The following is a 20,483-nucleotide window of genomic DNA, read 5'->3' as shown; positions in this document are numbered from 1 at the left end:
AGGGACGGAAGGATTTGGTTTGGTGACTAAAGTATACTCCCTTGAAGTGTCCTCCTCCGGAAATGCTTCTCTTTACGGAGGAGGCATGTGGTGCTCACCTCAGGAACTGTAAAACGGTTCTTGGCTTTACAATTATTTAGCAGACCATTTATGAAGAATTTTTGGAATACAGAATGTCAGAAGATTTCATTTTTTTCAAGACTTGTTTTCACTTTACATGAAGACCCATGTTATATATAAGGTCCAGTTGTGATTGTTGCCTGATTTCTTTTCTCTTTCACTACAGGTAATTATTAAGAAGGTGTCTGTGGAGGAAAGAGCAACATATGTAGAAAAAGATCCAGATGGTAACACAATGGTAAAAGACCACATAGCCAAGCTGCGAGGGTTTACTGTTATATTTCAACAGTTAGCCAAGTATAGAAAACCTCTCATATTTCATAATGGACTTCTGGACTTGATGTTGGTATATAAAGAGGTAAGAGGCCTAACTTTTTGGTATTTTATATTGCACATCATATAACTTATTATATTGAATTGTTAAAGTAGCCTATTTCTTTGCTTCACAGAGCCACCTCCACCAGAGTTTGGGAATCAGAAATATGAACATCAGTGAAGATTCATAAAAATGAATAGATATTTCATAATGAAATCTTTTATTTCTATATTAATCTGATGTTCATGTGCATGCCCACATTCCTCCCCACTGACTAGTGATGTAAGCAGGATAGGGTTTAGTTTTGACTTTGAAACCAAAGTCAAGCTAACATTATCAACGTTAACCACTAGATCATCTCAATACTAGACTAGAGGAGTAAGCCTATTGAAGGGAGAAAATGGAAAATTATTTATTTTTAAGTGGCAAACATCGATATGAGCAAGCTATCAGAGGGAAGCAATATGAAGATTTAGTGAGAAGTACAAAAATAACAAATTCTGTAATTAAAATTACATTTACCTGTATTTTAGTACTCATATATTTCCCTTTGCTAAAGTTAAAGAATGTGCAAGATTATTAAAAAAAAATTTTGAATCAAGATTCTCTTATTTACAGTTCTATCAAGATCTCCCAGAGTCATATGAAGAATTCAAGTCTAACTTGCATGGATTGTTCCCTCTTATATATGACACTAAATACATTGCCACCAAACTAAAGAAACATTTCAAAGAGAAAAGTGAACCAGGTAAATATATGCAATGTTTTTTATTTTAATAATATTTAATTATGAGGTAATAAATTGTTGTTTAGTGGAAGGATTATGTCGGTGTGAAGACTACAAAGGATTATTTTCAGTAAGCATAAGAACAATGAAGTATTCCTATATTCCAGTAGTTTTACAAAAATGTATTTTCTTTTAATATTTTTCAAAATATCCATGAATCCCAATTAGTATAGATTAATTAGTTTTAGACTTCAGAATGTCCTAATGCCAGAGGATTTTGTTATACAGTAGTGGTAAAGCAGTACCTTTCATGAACTTCATGTCATTGTAGACACACTCCATCCTTATGCTAGAGTTTACTATGCTTAGAGGGTATAGTTTAGAAACTAGCTTTGTAAAGAACCTTTCTTAATTTTCTTTTGCTACTCTCTTAGTATTGGAGGCTTTCATCAATCTCAGTAAAGATAATGGTGTAAAACTTTCCAATAATCCTTCTCCGTAGGAATGGAATCACAAATTCCATGTCACTGGGGTCCCTTTTCGGTAAGGTTTTATCTGCAAGGATTTAAAAACTGTCTACAAATAATCTACCTTCCGGAAAATCTACACGTCTATCAATTTATAATTGAAACTGTGCGGATTAGCGTATAATATGTGACATAATTGAAATTTCCAATCAATACCTCATCTTATAATTGCTGTTGCAGGTGATGGGAGATGAGAATGAGAGTGTGATTACAATAGAGAAAGTGAGGAGAGCACTAGATGAAATGAGAGTAGGAAAAGCATCGTATGGATGGTGTGAGAGCTGAGATGTTGAAGGAAGGGGGTGTGACTGTACTTGAATGGTTGGTGAGATTGTTTATGTGTTTTGTGTTGTCAATGGTACCAGTAGATTGGGTTTGTGAATGTATTGTACCACTATATAAGGGTAAGGGAGATGTGCATGAGTGTTGTAATTCAAGAGGTATTAGTTTGTTGAGTGTAGTTGGAAAAGTGTATGGTAGAGTAATGATTAATAGGATTAAGGATAAAACAGAGAATGCAATCTTAGAAGTACAGGGTGGTTTTAGAAGAGGTAGGAGTTGTATGAATCAGATTTTACAGTTAGGCAGATATGCGAGAAATATTTAGCAAAATGTAAGGAGGTGTATGTTGCGTTTATGGATCTGGAGAAAGCGTATGATAGAGTTGATAGGGAAGCAATGTGGAATGTGATGAGGTTATATGGAGTTGGTGGAAGGTTGTTGCAAGCAGTGAAAAGTTTTTACAAAGGTAGTAAAGCATGTGTTAGGATAGGAAATGAAGTGAGTGATTGGTTTCCGGTGAGAGTGGGGCTGAGACAGGGATGTGTGATATCGCCGTGGTTGTTTAACTTGTATGTTGATGGAGTGGTGAGAGAGGTGAATGCTCTATGCTTGGACGAGGATTAAAACTGGTAGACGAGAATGACCATGAATGGGAGGTAAATCAGTTGTTGTTTGCGGATGATACTGTACTGGTTGCAGACACAGAAGAGAAACTTGGCCGATTAGTGACAGAATTTGGAAGGGTGTGTGAGAGAAGGAAGTTGAGAGTTAATGTGGGTAAGAGTAAGGTTATGAGATGTACGAGAAGGGAAGGTGGTGCAAGGCTGAATGTCATGTTGAATGGAGAGTTACTTGAGGAGGTGGATCATTTTAAGTACTTAGGGTCTGTTGTTGCAGCAAATGGTGGAGTGGAAGCAGATGTACGTCAGAGAGTGAATGAAGGTTGCAAAGTGTTGGGGGCAGTTAAGTGAGTAGTAAAAAATAGAGGGTTGGGCATGAATGTAAAGAGAGTTCTACATGAGAAAGTGATTGTACCAACTATGATGTATGGATCGGAGTTGTGGGGAATGAAAGTGATGGAGAGACAGAAATTGAATGTGTTTGAGATGAAGTGTCTAAGGAGTATGGCTGGTGTATCTTGAGTAGATAGGGTTAGGAACGAAGTGGTGAGGGTGAGAACGGGTGTAAGAAATGAGTTAGCAGCTAGAGTGGATATGAATGTGTTGAGGTGGTTTGGCCATGTTGAGAGAATGGAAAATGGCTGTCTGCTAAAGAAGGTGATGAATGCAAAAGTTGATGGGAGAAGTACAAGAGGAAGGCCAAGGTTTGGGTGGATGGATGGAGTGAAGAAAGCTCTGAGTGATAGGAGGATAGATGTAAGAGAGGCAATAGAGCGTGCTAGAAATAGGAATGAATGGCGAGCGATTGTGACGCAGTTCCGGTAGGCCCTGCTGCTTCCTCCGGTGCCTGAGATGACCGCGGAGGTAGCAGCAGTAGGGATTCAGCCTTAGGAAGCTTCATCTGTGGTGGATAACGGGGGAGGGTGGGCTGTGGCACCCTAGCAGTACCAGCTGAACTCGGTTGAGTCTCTTGTCAGGCTGGGAGGAACGTAGAGAGTAGAGGTCCCCATTTCGTTTTTGTTTCATTTGTTGATGTCGGCTATCCCCCAAAATTGGGGGAAGTGCCTTGGTATATGTATGTACACTTAGATTCAAAAGTCCGCCGACACTCAAGGGGAATCGTTCGTCAGAGGTCTCTAGTGTTACCATGACAAAACAAAGAAAGAGTTGGTCTTCTTACTACCTTCAAGGAAATGGGCGGCGACTTGTCCAACCTCAGCGAACGCTTAAAAATATTACAAATCGAGTTGCCATATTTCATTCTGTGGTATCATTTGTCTCTCGAATATTCACTACAAATACATAAAACACACACACACACATATATATACATACTGTATATATATATATATATATATATATATATATATATATATATATATATATATATATATATATGTATATATATATATATATATATATATATATATATATATATACATATATATATATATATATATATATATATATATATATATATATATATATATAATTATTTTTACTATTCTTTTGAGGAGCCCAGTAGACACTTTCAAGGGATGGGTAAGTTGCGGGGGGGGGGGATTACTCCTCCCCCGGGCAGTCCGACACTGAAGAATTTGAGGAAACAAGGAAGTCATTTGTATTTTAGAGGTTGTGGAAAGAGGTTAAGAAATTCTTGATACAACCTGTAAAATATTGTATTATTGCCTCAATCTAATTTGATAACCGTTAATGTTCCATGAAATATTGCTAACCTAATTCATAATTAGTTCATTTGTAGTAGCTAGTAGCAACCGAGAAAATAGCCTTTGTTGTTCTAAGGTTGATTAGTAACCAAAGTTAACTATTAACTTCGCATAATAAATAATCTGTCATCGAAACAGTAAATACTGATGACTGCATAGCACTTTGAATACAATCAGAATTTAGTTTATTGAATCGAAAAGGAGTTGTATTGCGGTAAATGAAACCACTGTTACATTCTACCAAAACCTTTGAGAAATTTGCTTTATTGATAAATCATATATAAAAGTCTCTTGTCCTCAGAACGACATGAACCCAAAATGATTTCCTACACTAATACCTTGGCTGTAAGTTATCACTGATTATGTAATTACTAGTAGCTTTATCTTCAGAAAATTACGTAGCTTGATTACGCTGACTTCTAATAATCGTGATTCAAATAGGCGTAAGTCTCCATGATCAAGTTCCTATTTGTGTTCCTTTCATTCATTCTTTATTCATTCGTTTATTAAACATCCTCGGTATTTCTAAAAAAAAATTGCCTTTTTCGCCGGTATTCATCTAAGGCTGTCAATTTTAGTTCCTGGTTTCTCACTATCCCTCCAGAAAAGAAATCTCTCCTGAGCGGCAGCTAGAAACACCTTCACTTGACCATTCCAACCTGGAACCTTTCGAAATTTGTGTGAAGCCAAAGACGAGATATTCCTTATCTGGATTAGAAAATAAGGCATTTTGAGCACTTTCACTCACCTTTTTTATACAATTTCAATCACATTCCTTTATAATTATTCCAGTTAACGAAAATATCTTGGTTGATTTTAAAGCAAACGGGTAAATTATCCTACAGAGTACTTTCGTAATGAGCACATTAATTGGAAAACGTGGTATATGGAGGACTACAGAACATAATGATCTATAGTAACTAAATAGTATAACTTCGAGCCGGACAAATGTTGGTATAAGGATTCTTTCTAACGAATCCTTCAAACACTCATAAGACAACGACTCCCTAATTAAAGCTATTATTGTTCCAAAATCTACCATTATGTGGATGAGCATTTAAGTCCAACAAAATAATTCCGTTATCTCTACTCGATGATAACTATCTCCAATTTTGTCATAGGGCCTCAGTAATTATCAAGCAAATTAAAGCTCTTGTAATAAAGATTGAATATCACAGCAAAGATATTACAGAATATATTTAAAATTCTAGTTTAAATGTCAATGCCAACCGTTCTTAGCCACAAATACGGGCGGGAAAGGAAAAGTAAAAATTTTTATGGATAAAGGGCAAGTGGGTTGCGAACTAAAGACCGAGATGGCACATCCCCTTGAATCTGAATGACTTGGGAAATATGTTTCAGTAAAGTATCCTTATGTATTCTAAAATGTTCCTATCTATGAATATCTAAAGGCCTATGAAAGTCTTAAGCAATCAATTTAGCATTCTAAAACTAAGTTTTTGGAAGCATAATACAATCATTTTTATTGGAAACATTGCAATATCAAGCGAAAATTTTTCCTGATATACATGAATGTCTAGAAATCAATTTATATGGTGACCAATTACTACATTCACTACTGTAATCTCTCTCTCTCTCTCTCTCTCTCTCTCTCTCTCTCTCTCTCTCTCTCTCTCTCTCTCTCTCTCTCTCTCTGAATGTCCTCAAGGCTCATATAACTCATATATGGCGTTTTTATGAATACTTTACAGCATCGAGCCATAAATGAAACTGGAACAAGACTAATGTCGGATCCCCGAACAATATAATGTAGCTGTTAACGGAAGGAATTGTTAAGTTATGCCACTCCATTCATTTCTACATGCTTATACGGATTCTATATATATATATATATATATATATATATATATATATATATATATATATATATATATATATAATGTGTGTGTGTGTTTTGTGTATTTGTATTGGATAGTTGAGATGCCAAATGATACCACAGCATAAAATATGGCAACAAGATTTGTAATATTTTCCAGCGTTCGCTGAGCTTGGACAAGGCTCCGCCTATCTCCTAAGAAGTAGTAAGAAATGCAACTCTTTATTTGTTTTGTCATGGTAACACTAGAGACCTCTGACGAGCGATTCTCCCTGAGTGTCGGCGGACTTTTGAATCTAAGTGTACATATAATGATATTGGTGGAATAATGGTGGAGTATCAGTTTTAAATTATACTGTACAATTTTTTGAGCCAAAAAGTCTGATTCTAAATTCATAGACTATGGGTTGATACATTGCAGTGAGGCAGCTAATGTACTGTACTGGTTTGTTGCTGTAGCCTAGTACAGTGGTTCCCTATCTTTTCAACTTCACGGACCAGTTAAGAGACCATAATATTCTGTGGATCAGTACATATATCCAGGCATACACTGACATCTAAATAGTCCAAATAATCATCAAATACAACCAAAGGCATAGCAGAGGCATGTATCCTCAATATATATTTTTTACGAATTAGAATTTCTGTTAGAATGCCATATAATCATAATGTATATATAGTGATATGTTTCACATATAGAAAGTAAATTTTCAAATCGAATACGCGCCATGGTGAAAAAAATACATCAGTAGAAATGTAAGTCATAGTGGTAGAATCTTTGTATCTCAAGGAACTAACAATACTGTACACTAAAATGTAATATTTCATATATAACAATTGAATGAGAAATATGCCTACATATATAAATAATAAAGAATACATTCGTCCAAATCATGCTTCATAATTAACCATTAAATTTTTTTTATAACTTTACATATGTAAAAAAATACTATAATTCATACTTTATCCCCTTCCTAACTATGTTTAGAATCAGAAATTCAAAACAGTAAATATACAGACAACCAAAAACACATTTCAATTAGCTTAGCCTGGGGAGAAAAATTAGTGAGATTTGTGTGCTTGCTTTGCTGAAACAAGTTTCTCAAGAAATGGTTCAATGTCACTGAATGTAAAACAAAGTGGCAATTTTATATGTAGTCGGTTTCTATATTTAGTCTTTGTTGAAACCAGTACTGAAAACCCTGTATCACACTAGTAATTCAAAGAGAACTTCATTAATGATTTCAAAACAGTGGCACTTGTTTCAGGAAACTCTCCATGGGCATGAATCCAAAATGCAGGTAATGCTGTGCTACTTTTATACAGAAATTCTAATCCCCTATCTCTTGGCAACTCATTTAGCTGATCCTCTTGCAGTGAATTCAAAATTTTCTCATTGGACTCTGAGGACAGACTACAAATCTATTAATTTGCTATTCGTGGACCTTCTTTATCGGGAAAGCAGAAAAATACTCAGTAAGAGAATTTGAATTCGTTCCAGCACAAATGCAAATGATCATCCTTTACATAGGAGAATGATAACAGTGAAGCTGGAATACAGCAGTTAAAAATCTTTAATGACGTGTTGGTAGTTATCTTGTGGTTACCTGCCGAGGTTTCTCATTGAGTAACCTCTTCGATAGCAGCCATCAGTGGAGACAGACATTCTTCAACTAACTGGAGACTGGCAGTTTTTAAAGCTTTTTCCAGCATTTTTCATTGGTACTCTTGGACTTTGTTCCACCACTATTGCCTTTAGGATATTATTCTAGAATTGGAGACATGATTAATGTTAACCTGTCTCCCACAGCTCTTTAGGTTGGCCAAAGGTGATCACAGGATTCTTACCATTGCCGCCTTGGAGTTAGACTTCCCTGAAGTCGAAGAAACAGGCTGCTTCCTGAAAGAATTCAGTTTCCTTCTTTGTTTACACACAAGCAACAGTTATCCTAGCGAGTGGTGTTGGTTCAATGCTCTCATTCTCGCTTATTGGAAGCCGATTGGTTTGCTTGCCGATCACCAGATTTGGTCTTGAGTGACTTTAGAGTGCTTGACAAACGAGCACTCTCAACCTTCAGCAAGGTTGTGAGTTATCCTCTGCCGGACCCCTCTTCATCATCTGGATGGACAAAGGTGAGCTTCTACCAGACATGCCTCATCATCACATGCCTCAACCAGACTCACCTCCTCCACAGACGTCTCTGTTATGTATTATGTGTAATTTGTACTCCAATGCCATGAGCACTTCATGTATTGAAAGTAATGTACAACATATTGCATTGATAGAATGTTTCAGTGTTGATTATAAGTGTTGTAGTGAATGTTATATTATTATTATTATTATTATTATTATTATTATTATTACTATCCAAGCTACAACTCTAGTTGGAAAAGCAAGATGCTATAAGCCCAGGGGCTCCAACAGGGAAAAATAGCCCAGTGAGGAAAGGAAATAAGGAAATAAATAAATGAAGAGAACAAATTAACAATAAATCATTCTAAAATAAGAAACAACGTTAAAACAGACATGTCATATAATAAACTATCAACAACATCAAAAACAAATATGTCATAAATAAACTATAAAAAGACTATGTCCGCCTGGTCAACAAAAAAGCATTTGCTCCAACTTTGAACTTTTGAAGTTCTACTGATTCAACCACCCGATTAGGAAGATCATTCCACAACTTGGTCACAGCTGGAATAAAACTTCTAGAGTACTGCGTAGTATTGAGCCTCGTGATGGAGAAGGCCTGGCTATTAGAATTAACTGCCTGCCTAGTATTACGAACAGGATAGAATTGTCCAGGGAGATCTGAATGTAAAGGATGGTCAGAGTTGTGAAAAATCTTATGCAACATGCATAATGAACTAATTGAACGACGGTGCCAGAGATTAATATTTAGATCAGGAATAAGAAATTTAATAGACTGTAAGTTTCTGTCCAACAAATTAAGATGAGAATCAGCAGCTGAAGACCAGACAGGAGAACAATACTCAAAACAAGGTAGAATGAAAGAATTAAAACACTTCTTCAGAATAGATTGATCACCGAAAATCTTGAAAGACTTTCTCAATAAGCCTATTTTTTGTGAAATTGAAGAAGACACAGACCTTATATGTTTCTCAAAAGTAAATTTACTGTCGAGAATCACACCTAACATTTTGAAAGAGTCATACATATTTAAAGAAACATTATCAATACTGAGATCCGGATGTTGAGGAACCACCGTCCTTGACCTACTTACAATCATACTTTGAGTTTTGTTAGGATTCAACTTCATACCCCATAATTTGCACCATGCACTAATTCTAGCTAAATCTCTATTAAGGGATTCACCAACCCTAGATCTACATTCAGGGGATGGAATTGATGCAAAGAGAGTAGCATCATCTGCATATGCAACAAGCTTGTTTTCTAGGCCAAACCACATGTCATGTGTATATAGTATAAAAAGTAATGGGCCAAGAACACTACCCTGTGGAACACCGGATATCACATTCCTATAATCACTATGGTGCCCATCAACAACAACTCTTTGAGATCTATTACTTAAAAAATCAATAATAATGCTAAGAAACGACCCACCCACTCCCAACTGTTTCAGTTTGAAAACAAGGGCCTCATGATTAACACGGTCAAAGGCAGCACTAAAATCAAGGCCAATCATACGAACTTCCCGACCACAATCAAGGGATTTCTGTACAGCATTGGAGATTGTAAGAAGGGTATCACATGCTCCAAGGCCTTTACGAAAACCAAATTGCAAACTAGGGAGTAGATGATTACCTTCAGCAAACCTATTAAGACGTTTTGCCAGAAGACGTTCAAAAACTTTAGATAATATGGGAGTTATGGAGATTGGGCGGTAATCAGTGGGATTTGAGCTACCACAAACACATTTACATAGAGGAGTAACATTACCAATTCTCCAACTAGTGCTAAAAGCTCCTCTTCTTACTAACTTGCGCAAAATAACAGATAACTTTGGAGCCAAGAAATCTGCTGTCTTTATAAAAAACAAAGGAAAAATACCATTTGGGTCTACACCTCCATAAGCATCAAGGTCCATCAACAGAGCTTTAATCTCACGAGATCGAAAAGCTAAACTAGTTAGTTTAGCCTCAGGAAAACAGGAAGGAGGAAGTTCAAGTTTTTCATTACTCTGTTTACTGTCAAAAACATCAGCCAAAAGGGTTGCCTTTTCCTTTGGACAGTGAGTGACTGAGCCATCTGGTTTAAGTAAAGGAGGAACTGTTGCATCTACACCAAAGAGTGCAGATTTAAGGGTAGACCACCATTTATGTTCCTGAGTTGTACCAGAAATTGTTTCTTTTATGGTTAAATTTTACTCCTTTTCAGTTGAGGCATATCTCTGAGCAAAAGCTCGAAGCTGAGTATAGTTGTTCCAGGTCAAATCTGATCTGTTACCCTTCCAAAGTTGATAGGCCTCCTGCTTCTCCAAAAAAGCACGTCTACAATCATCATTGAACCACGGTTTGTCCTTCACTCGGTACCTTAGCACACGAGAAGGGATACGCCTATCAATTATGTTGACTAGATTCTCATTCAAAGGGACAACAGGATCTACACTATTATATAATTGTGACCAATTCAAGCACAAAAGATCATGTAAAATCCCATTCCAGTCTGCTTTGGATTTCATATAAATTTTACAAGAATATGATATATCAGGGACAGGCTGCTCAGTCTTCACTAATAATGAAATCAAGGCATGATCAGATGTCCCGACTGGAGAACCAACCTTACCAGTTATAACGCCAGGGGAGTCAGTGTATACGAGGTCCAAGCAATTACCAGACCTGTGAGTAGCTTCATTTATGATTTGCTCACAGCCTGATTCAGAGGCAAAGTCTAAAGCTCTTAAGCCATGGCGATCGGTAGGAGAGATAGAACTTAACCACTCCCTATGGTGAGCATTAAAATCACCAACAAAGACAAAAGAAGCCTTTCTATCGTCTTCTTGTATCTTAGCCATAATGGTAAGAAGACAATCGAAGATAGAATCATCCATGTCTGGATTCCGGTAGATCGAACATAAATAAAAGTTGTTATGCCTGCCACAAACTTTTATTACCTGAATCTCATGACATCCACATTGATAGCAGGACTTATGAGAAGCAGGGTACTCGGTCCCAATATACACCGCCATTCCCCTGGCCCTAGGGATGGCATCACGTTTCAACATTATTGGCTTCTTAAAACCAGTTATAAGGAGCTCAGATGAGTGCCTCATATTAGAAACCAAAGTTTCTGAGCACAAAAGAATATCATACTGTCTGGACGCAACTGTAAGGTCTTGGATATTTGCATGAAGACCACGAATATTGCAATACAGAAGACGACATTGACGAAATCTAGGACGTACTGGTCCCGGATTTCGCTCAATGTCTCCAGACAGCATAAGAATTAATAGAATTAAAAAAGAGACATCTTACTTAAAAACTAGATTAACAAGAATTATAACAAAAACAATACGTACAGAATTATAAACAAAGTGATTGATGATACCCATAGACTATAGTAAAAAGTCGGAAAAACTGGTCAACATGGAGGAGCCGATACACCATGCAAGGCTAAATACCTTCCAGGATAGCCACTTCAACTGAAGGGAGGACAGTAAGGATGGTTTTGAGAAGAAAAAGAATCAGAAAAAGGAAAAGACAACCTCTTGATAAACCACCAAGCATCCATGGCCCTTCTATTAAGCCTGCCCAACACACCATTTAAAAAAAACAAGAAGAAAAAAAAATAAGATAGAATAGTGTGCCTGAGTGTACCCTCAAGCAAGAGAACTCCAACCCAAGACAGTGGAAGACCATGGTACAGAGGCTATGGCACTACCCAAGACTAGAGAACAGTGGTTTAATATTGGAGTGTTCTCCTAGAAGAGCTGCTTACCACAGCTAAAGAGTCTCTTCTACCCTTACCAAGAGGAAAGTACACTGAACAAATTGCAGTACAGTAATTAACCCCTTGGGTGAAGAAGTGTTAAGTATCTCATTGTTGTCAGGTGTATGAGGAAAGACGAGAATATGTAAAGAATAGGCCAAACTATTCTGTGTAAGTGTAGGCAAAGAAAAAATAAGCCGTGACCAGAGAGAGGGATCCAATGCATTACTGTCTGACCAGTCAAAGGATCCAATACCTCTCTAGTGGTAGTATCTCAACGGGCGGCTGGTGCCCTGGCCAACCTACTACTAGCAAAGTATTAAATCCTGTATAAGCTACCTCATTGATAGGATGTGATTCTTACTTTTGCACTAGAGGAAATTAGGAGTTTTTAGAGTGATGCTCATCTTTTATTTTTTATTTTTGATACAATAATATGTTAACGTTGGCAGTCAAGAGTCAGAGCTGAAGCGTTGTAGAGATTGCTGACAGTAGTCCCAGTAAAATAACTAGCATATTAAATGTATTTTATAATACAGGCATCTCATTTAGAATCTCATTCATCAGGGAAGAAGATGTGATTAATACAAATATAATAACAAGTGCATATTCTAGGTGAGTGAGTTAATGCTCCTTTGATAAACAACACAGTACAATAGTCAATACTGTAAAGTCTCAACCACAGATGCTCCTCATCCAGAAGCACCTCAACCCCATGTGTTTCACCTAGATGCCCATGCGTCTAGAAGCATTGTGAGATGTAATCGCTTAGATGTGTGCATTTAAGGCGAAAGCAGGAGTCTCCCCTGAGTACTTGCTTGCTCCTGAGCACTCAATCTCGCTGGAACATTCTAGCTCTTTGGACCATGTGCATTTTGTTCACTTCAGATGCGCTGGCATGGCCATGCACACAACCATCAACACTGCATTTTTGAATTTTTGCATAGGACTAACCTTACTAAATCCCTGGCATGTGCTCAAGCTGTTAGGGTTTTAGAATAAGTTGTTTACTCTCCTGCAATGTTATATGCATCCTTCTAAAGTGCAAGTGTGAGTTTTCTTTGACAAGAGATTCTAATGCCTGCAAGAGCTGTGCATTTTCTCTTTGACAAGAGATTCCAGCACCTGCAAGAGCTAAGTGCATGCACTAATGCATGCGCTCTCCAGCACTCACACATAATTATGACGGGAGGTCTAACCAATAGACCTCAGGAGTTCTGACCGTTGATGTGCATTTACTCATGGAGATGATCGTCACATTTGATCTCCTTATGGATCAAGATCTCCCAGAGTAGTTTTCTTTCGCAGATAATTGTTTCCAATAGAATTTGGATCAACCACACACTCCCTCTCTTCAAATGGAAACACTTCCAGCAGGGAGCCTCTTTAATAAATCGAAGGAATAAACATTTTCCATCCGGACCCTGATTCTTTGCATTGCAGAAAATAGGATTAATGAAAGATCAGACATTGCTTGATTACTCTCTCTCTCTCACCTTTGGAAGATTTATGCTTAGAGAAATTTTGTGAATATCTATAAAGGATTCTTGAGTTTTTTGGAAACATGACTCAGGATCCAAACTTAGCTGGTTTATTTGGGAAAATACAGATTACTTTCAGATTTGTAACATATCATACTCCCTAGCTTTGGTGCACAATTATGATTGTGCTTCCAGCTTTGACAATGAATAAAACAACAGACAACAAAAATATCAGGTGTGCTCGTTTGTAGCACCAGCCCTCCCAGAATAAAGAAACATGTTAGGACTCAGTTCTGGGCTGGTACCTGTACAGTGATAAATGCGTTTGCCTGGCAATATTTATTTAAATGTCATTGTTCTCAAAATATATTATTTTTCCTTGCTTCCTTTCCTCTCTGGACTATTTCCCTGTTAGGGCCCCTGGGCTCATATCTTGCTTTTCCAACTGGGGTTGTAGCCTAGCAAATAATAATAATAATAATAATAATAATAATAATAATAATAATAATAATAATAATAATAATGATAATTTGCATATCAGCAGATTGATTCCACCTTGGGACCGTGAGTTTAATCTGTTTTCTTCATTTGTATTCAGCTTTATTGGAAGCTTTATGCATAGAGGCAAACTTTTGTATAAGCACTGGTTCTTACATTAAATTCCCTCCTCAGGAATGTAGTCTAGTCAGTTGACTGGTTACAAATGAAAGAAAGTGGGACCACTATTGTTCCATTTAGTTTTTGAACAAGTCTTTTAAAGACCAATCAGTAGGAGTTTCAGATAAGTCACCCCTACTGTTTATCTCTTCCGGTGGAAGAAATAGGGTTATCCAGTCCTCCACAGAGGATGAAGAAAACAACAAGGGGTTGAACGCTATTGTGTTTTCTCCTTAGTTGTCCCCAACTACTATCATCTTTGAAACGATTCTGGTTTTGCTCGCTATAGCTTGCAAACGTTGGAACGACAAAATGATGCAAGCAGCTTTGTAATGTTACCACACATGCTTGCAATGCAACCCTCTTTTGAACGTTGCCTCTGTTGCTTGTTATTGGTAAACTATTTAGCAATTGCATACCTTTACAGTAGTTCCATCTCTCTAGTTTGTTCTCCCACTAGAGCCATACTACATATATTACTAGGGGTTTGCACATTATAAAGAGATTAACATGGCTTAAGTACAAGATCACAAGTTGCAACTCAACTGATCAAGTCACTCTATATTCCTGTTGTCAAATGTCACCTCTTGCTGTAGAAAAAGTTCTGATTGTTCCTACATAGTATACAAACCCTCCTCCTTTAATTAGGGAGATTACTTCAGTGCAAGCTGGAATCAGTCTTTGGAATTGGATGACGAGCTGTTATCTGACTGGTGAAGGTGCAGGACAGAAAATATTTCCCCCCCTCTCAACAGTCAGAGAAGGCTCACTTTTGCTTTGATCGTTGTTGGGTACAGACATACTAAAGAGCTCCTGACAAAAATGTTAATCCTTTGTCTTTTGAAATGTGTGTTGGAAATGGAATGGAAGCAATATCTTTGTGTTTGCCAGGGGAAGGGTGGACGCTGCAACTGCTTCATGACAAACCTGGCTGTAGATCTGCACTCACTCGAGCTTTGGTTAGGTGAGGTTGGGTAAGGTAGGTTAGGTTAGGTATATCCCTCTATGCTTTGTGTAGATGGCATTTTTGAGCTCAACCCATGTCGTCCTGATGGAAGGTTCCTAATAGTAGCTTCCAAGGGATACATGAACTTCAGTGATATTCCCAGAGAATTTACCTTTAGGTCTCCGGAATTCTAACTCCTGGCGCGAATATCCATAATTTTCTCTTAAGGATATCGCATAAATCAGGGGTGCATCTTGATACGACATATAGCGATCTTCACCCCTAATAGCGTTTTTGCCTCGAGGGGAAAGAGTGGCAAATTTGGAAGGGGAGCAGTTATCAAGGTTATCCTATTTCCCATACTACTATTGAGTATCAAGATGGCGGTTATTCCTAATTTTGTAGCGAATTCGCACGGTGGTGTTCCCTGTTGATCTAACCTTTTCGATCGATTTTGTGAGGATTATTATGCAATCTCCAGCTTCTTTTGCCTCTGGAAAGTTGAGTATTGATTCTTTACAATGTATACAATTTTAGCTCCTGTTTCACAGTGAAATTAGAGTAATTTATTGTGCTTAGGAGCTAGGCCTGTTACCTGAGGCGCCATGGGCCCTGTCGTTCGTTAGGCATGTGTTATTTAGTTAGCAGAACGACTTTCCCGGTTGAAATAGCATTAATAAAATATGAAAGCTATTTAGGCATAATTATACTTGTCAAGATATTTATGGTATGCATAATTTGCCTCTTTCTTTGTCGATCGTATACGTTAGAGTTTCAGTGATTTAGGTAACCGAGATCTCGTCTTGCCTAGGTTACCTAACCTAGGCGATGTAGTATACTTTCAGACAATTCCTCGTTTACCCTTGTGTATCGTTTTATTGATTCTAAGGGAGATAGTATATCTCCTAGAATTATATAAATCGAAACTAGTCTCCTATGGAGAGTCATGGGTAATCCCTCTTTCTCTCTGAGTGCCACCGCCAGCGGCAACCCTTTCTGGTCTTGCCATAGAGTAGTTTACTCCGGCTTGACTAGGCTAGGGTTTTTCTGTCTCCCACCTTTGCCGGCGAGTGTCTGGCTTTGGTTTTGACAGAATCTCAGAGTATTCAATCTTTTGCCGGCGGCAGGCCGACAGGGTGAGCAGTCACTCCTCTGCCGCCTTATAGCCGCCAGCATAGGTGGCTAAGCCTCCCTAAACCGCACCTGGGGTGGTGGAATGTTGCCGCCACCTTCTCCCTGCAGTTTAGAAGACTAGTCCTATGCTGGCAGACCCTGGGCTGAAAAATAGACATTCTTCTACAGCCTAGGTTGGCGCCGGCACTGAAATGATGTTTCTTCCTTGTTGAGAGGGGGCTTAAAACCTGCCGGCCCCTCCTAACACTATTTCGGCAGACCCTAGGTTGAAGAATAGACATTCTTCTGCCGCCTAGGACGGTGCTGATACTGAAACAGAGTTTCTCCCTTGTGTAGTGGGGGCGGCAACATTGCCGCCGCCTTTTACACTTTACATAGGACCCTTTTCCCTGCCCTTCTTTGTCCTTTTAGCTATGGCCATTATCCCGCAATCTCACTGCTCGCCGATGGGTTGCGGGGCCGGCCGGGCTCCTACATAGTAGCTGTTTAATCACTCAGCTTTCCCTTATGGACAAAGATCCGGGAAGGTTGTGCCGGCGCCGACAGGTACTAGCCAGCCGGCCATATGCCGGCAACGGTACATGTAGTTGGATGAAAGCCTGAATGATCCATTCTCCCCTTCCATTTAAACCTTCTTTCTGGGGGAAGGCAGTAAATTATATAATTACATCCTTATTTAGTGTAAAGATACACAGTAATAAGGCAGTCCTTCACTCCATGCTTTCTCTCTCTCTATCAGCTAGTATGCCGGCCGTACTTTGCCGTCAGGGACTAGCTATGCTGGCTGATTTACAGTATATGATTATACAGTAGTCAGTATATTTGCAGTAAGTATATACTGCAGATAGAAAACTATTGTATATATTATACAAGTAGTTATTTTCCAACATATCTTGGATATCCTTGCCCAGGCTTTTGCTGAGACCAATCCTATATTGAAAGAATAGAATTCCTTCAATACTCTGATTAGAAATCAGTTTACATTTTACCCTACAATATTAAATAATTTAGAAGGGCCAGTGGTAGTACACTTTCTATCCTTAAAGGTTACAACCCTTGTCTTTGAGCCTCCCTGATCAGGAAACTCTATGGTTTTAATATTGGAAGGGAAATTCACAGCAATTGGCTGGGTGGGATACACAAGTATATGTTTTTCTAATTTCTAGTCCAGAACTACAGTATATGTTTATACAGTAGCCAGTATATGTGCAATATAATATATACTGCAAACAGAAAACTATAGTATTATTATACAGTAGTTAATTTCTAACATTTCTTGTGTACACGTGTGCAGGCTTTTGCTGAGACCAAACCTATATCGAAAGGATAGAATTCCTTCAATACTGTACCAACCGTGTGTCACACAATTGTACATAATTCCTTTTGTATATATTATGCTTGTATCTGCGCTCTTCCCTCGCACTAAAAAGAACCTGAATGAGCATGTATAATGTGACGGAGCCGAGCGAGGGTTGTGAACTCAAAGGCAGGATGCAATTGACAGAGTTGTTTATCAAGGAACACTCTCCTTTATATACAAAACCTTAAGGCAACAGGACATAACATGTTCGAGAGACAGACAATGTCACAGAGCAAAACCGGAGACATGATCATTCAGGTTCTTTTTAGTGCGAGGGAAGAGCGCAGATACAAGCATAATATATACAAAAGGAATTATGTACAATTGTGTGACACACGGTTGGTACATGGCTCCCCCTCTAAAAATGACATACTGAACATGTTAAATAGGTGCCCTGAATCTGGAGAGGTAGTAGTAAAAACTGCGCCGATTAGCGGCAGTGAGTGGCTGTAGAAGTCGTTGGTTGGGGTGCGAGCGAGTGGTGGATGATGGTTGGCTGTGTTGCCGCTCCGGCTCGTCACGGGGTAGGCAAGTGTGTCCTACAGCATTCATAGGCGGGTGTGTCCTACGGTATTCATAGACGTGTCCTACGGCATTCATAGGTGAGTGTGTCCTACGGCATTCATAGGCGTGTGTCCTACGGCATTCTTAGGCGTGTCCTACGGCATTCACGTCAGCTTCGGTTGAAGTTGAATAGATGTCCTCTTCGTCACGAGTGGAGGCATTGATGGAGGTTTGAAAGTCATGAAGTGGGTTCACATCACGAGGAGAGCCGTCTGCGGCAGGTTGCAGGCGAGTGATACTGGTCATTTTCCCGAGGGTGAGCGAAGCCCTTTGGTCCCCCAACGGTTGTTGAGAGAGCTGAAAAGGCGTTGCTATACGGGCAGCTGGCGACGGCGAGTACTGCTGCAGAAGGTATGCGTTGACGGCGTCATAGTAACAGTGAGAGGTGTAGGGGGGATGGGGAGGCGGGAGGAGCGAGTCACTCCGGGGTCACCAATGTGACGGAGCCGAGAGAGGGTTGTGAACTCAAAGGCAGGATGCAATCGACTGAGTTGTTTATCAAGGAACACTCTCCTTTATATACAAAACCTCAAGGCAACAGGACATAACATGTTCGAGAGACGGACAATGTCACAGAGCAAAACCGGAGACATGATCATTCAGGTTCTTTTTAGTGCGAGGGAAGAGCGCAGATACAAGCATAATATATACAAAAGGAATTATGTACAATTGTGTGACACACGGTTGGTACATGTACAATTGTGTGACACACGGTTGGTACATGTACAATTGTGTGACACACGGTTGGTACAATACTCTGATTGGAAATCAGTTAATACTTACCCAACAATATTAAATAATTTGAAGGGTCAGTGGCAGTGTACACTTTTTCTATCCCTAGGGGTTAGAACCCTTTTCTTTCGAGTTGCCCTGATAAAGGAAACTCTTTATTTCTAATACTAGGGGGAGGTTACAGCAATTGCTTGCGAGGGATACACAAGTATGCGTCTCTCACTATTCTTTTCTAGCTTACTATCATAAGCTATAATAATTAAAATATGACTAATTACATATTGTTTATCAGGTGAGATAAAGAATCGTATACTCATTCTGTTTTCCTTTCTTTACAGGAGGAACCCCAGATGAAATGCGATGCAGTCTTCTGCAATCTTAAGAGTAAGTACTTTTACGGTCATAAAGCATGCAGGTCTCATGCCCCCTGCAATATCATTACCAAATCCCTGCAATATTGGGACCCCCAAGTCTGCAATATCTGCCAGACTTAGTGACTGAAAGTTTTGATTATCCCAAGTCAATGGAGTTTAGGGATGCGGCACGTCAGCACCTACGCAAATGGGTAAGAGTGTTCCAGAAGAACTCTTCGGGACCATACCTACCTAATGATAGGATGCGTAGTTTACTGTTCCCGAAAGCGAGTAGTGAAATGGTGGTGCCCCAAGCACGACTCGCACCTCCCTGCATCCAGATTGCCATCGAGACGGAGGGCAGGAAGGCACCTATGGAGAAAGATGACAATGTCGTGTCGGAATTCCTTCCGTTTGTGCCGGCCCTGGACCCGTTAGCCTCAACGTCTTCTCCTTCTACCTCTCTATTAGACAAAATGAGCCAGTCACTGGCCCATCGTAAAATTACGGGTCTAATGGAAAACTTTTGCAAACAAGGCGAAACAAAGGAAGCGAAATTCAAGAGAGAGCTCCGTGAAGCTCCACTCATCGCCTCCCGAGGGTCATTCAAGCGACCCAGAGACCAAGACTAGACATGCTCCAAAACCAATCCCTCGAGGTATGCCGAGCTTATGCCGATTTTGGACGGCAAACTCTACATCTCAGAGAAGATGGGAGCTGTCCCTTTAGACGAAATCCAGTTTTGGCCAAGATTCATTCGACTGAAGCATGAATCAACGTTAGATAAAGAGATGGAACCGAAGGAAGTCATGGTTCTCGGCCACGATAAGGCACAGGCTCTCTTGTCAAGTAGCCTGATAAAGGCAGGTTACTCGGTGTCGAAAGTGTCCGACTTGAGTAAGAAACACCCTACCTTTCTTGCTCCTGCTTCAATAGCATTCCTCTTTACATGGAAGGCATTTAAATCGGTTGCCAAGGCAGTGGAGGCAGGCAATCCATGCCCTGCACTTGAGGAGTGCAGGCCTCTGTCACTAGCCTTGCCCATGCAGGAGAAGGATTGGAAGGAAGTCCACTTAACCTTCTCAGTAGGGACTCTGGACGCGGACGTCGCAGGACGACAGGTTAGCGAGAATCTTCCTAATCTTTCAGAGTTTCTCTTGTGCAAGGTACAAGAGACAAAGGAGAG

At 39.2% G+C, this 20,483-nt stretch overlaps 1 protein-coding gene across 2 annotated transcripts in view; it reads left to right on the top strand.

Moving 5' to 3' along the window:
* LOC137643924 (pre-piRNA 3'-exonuclease trimmer-like) overlaps positions 1 to 20,483 on the top strand; it is a 227,484-nt gene that overhangs the window by 105,855 nt on the left and 101,146 nt on the right. For both annotated transcript variants that reach the window (XM_068376689.1, XM_068376688.1), the window contains exons 7-8: positions 287 to 478; positions 1,055 to 1,184. In XM_068376689.1, the coding sequence (XP_068232790.1) occupies positions 287 to 478; positions 1,055 to 1,184 (322 nt within the window). The remainder of the gene's footprint in view (positions 1 to 286; positions 479 to 1,054; positions 1,185 to 20,483) is intronic.

The sequence above is a fragment of the Palaemon carinicauda genome, chromosome 7 (assembly GCF_036898095.1).
Source record: "Palaemon carinicauda isolate YSFRI2023 chromosome 7, ASM3689809v2, whole genome shotgun sequence".
Lineage (NCBI taxonomy): Eukaryota > Metazoa > Arthropoda > Malacostraca > Decapoda > Palaemonidae > Palaemon > Palaemon carinicauda.
Note: the sequence above shows the minus strand (reverse complement) of the source record. Positions and strands in the feature narration are given on the sequence as shown.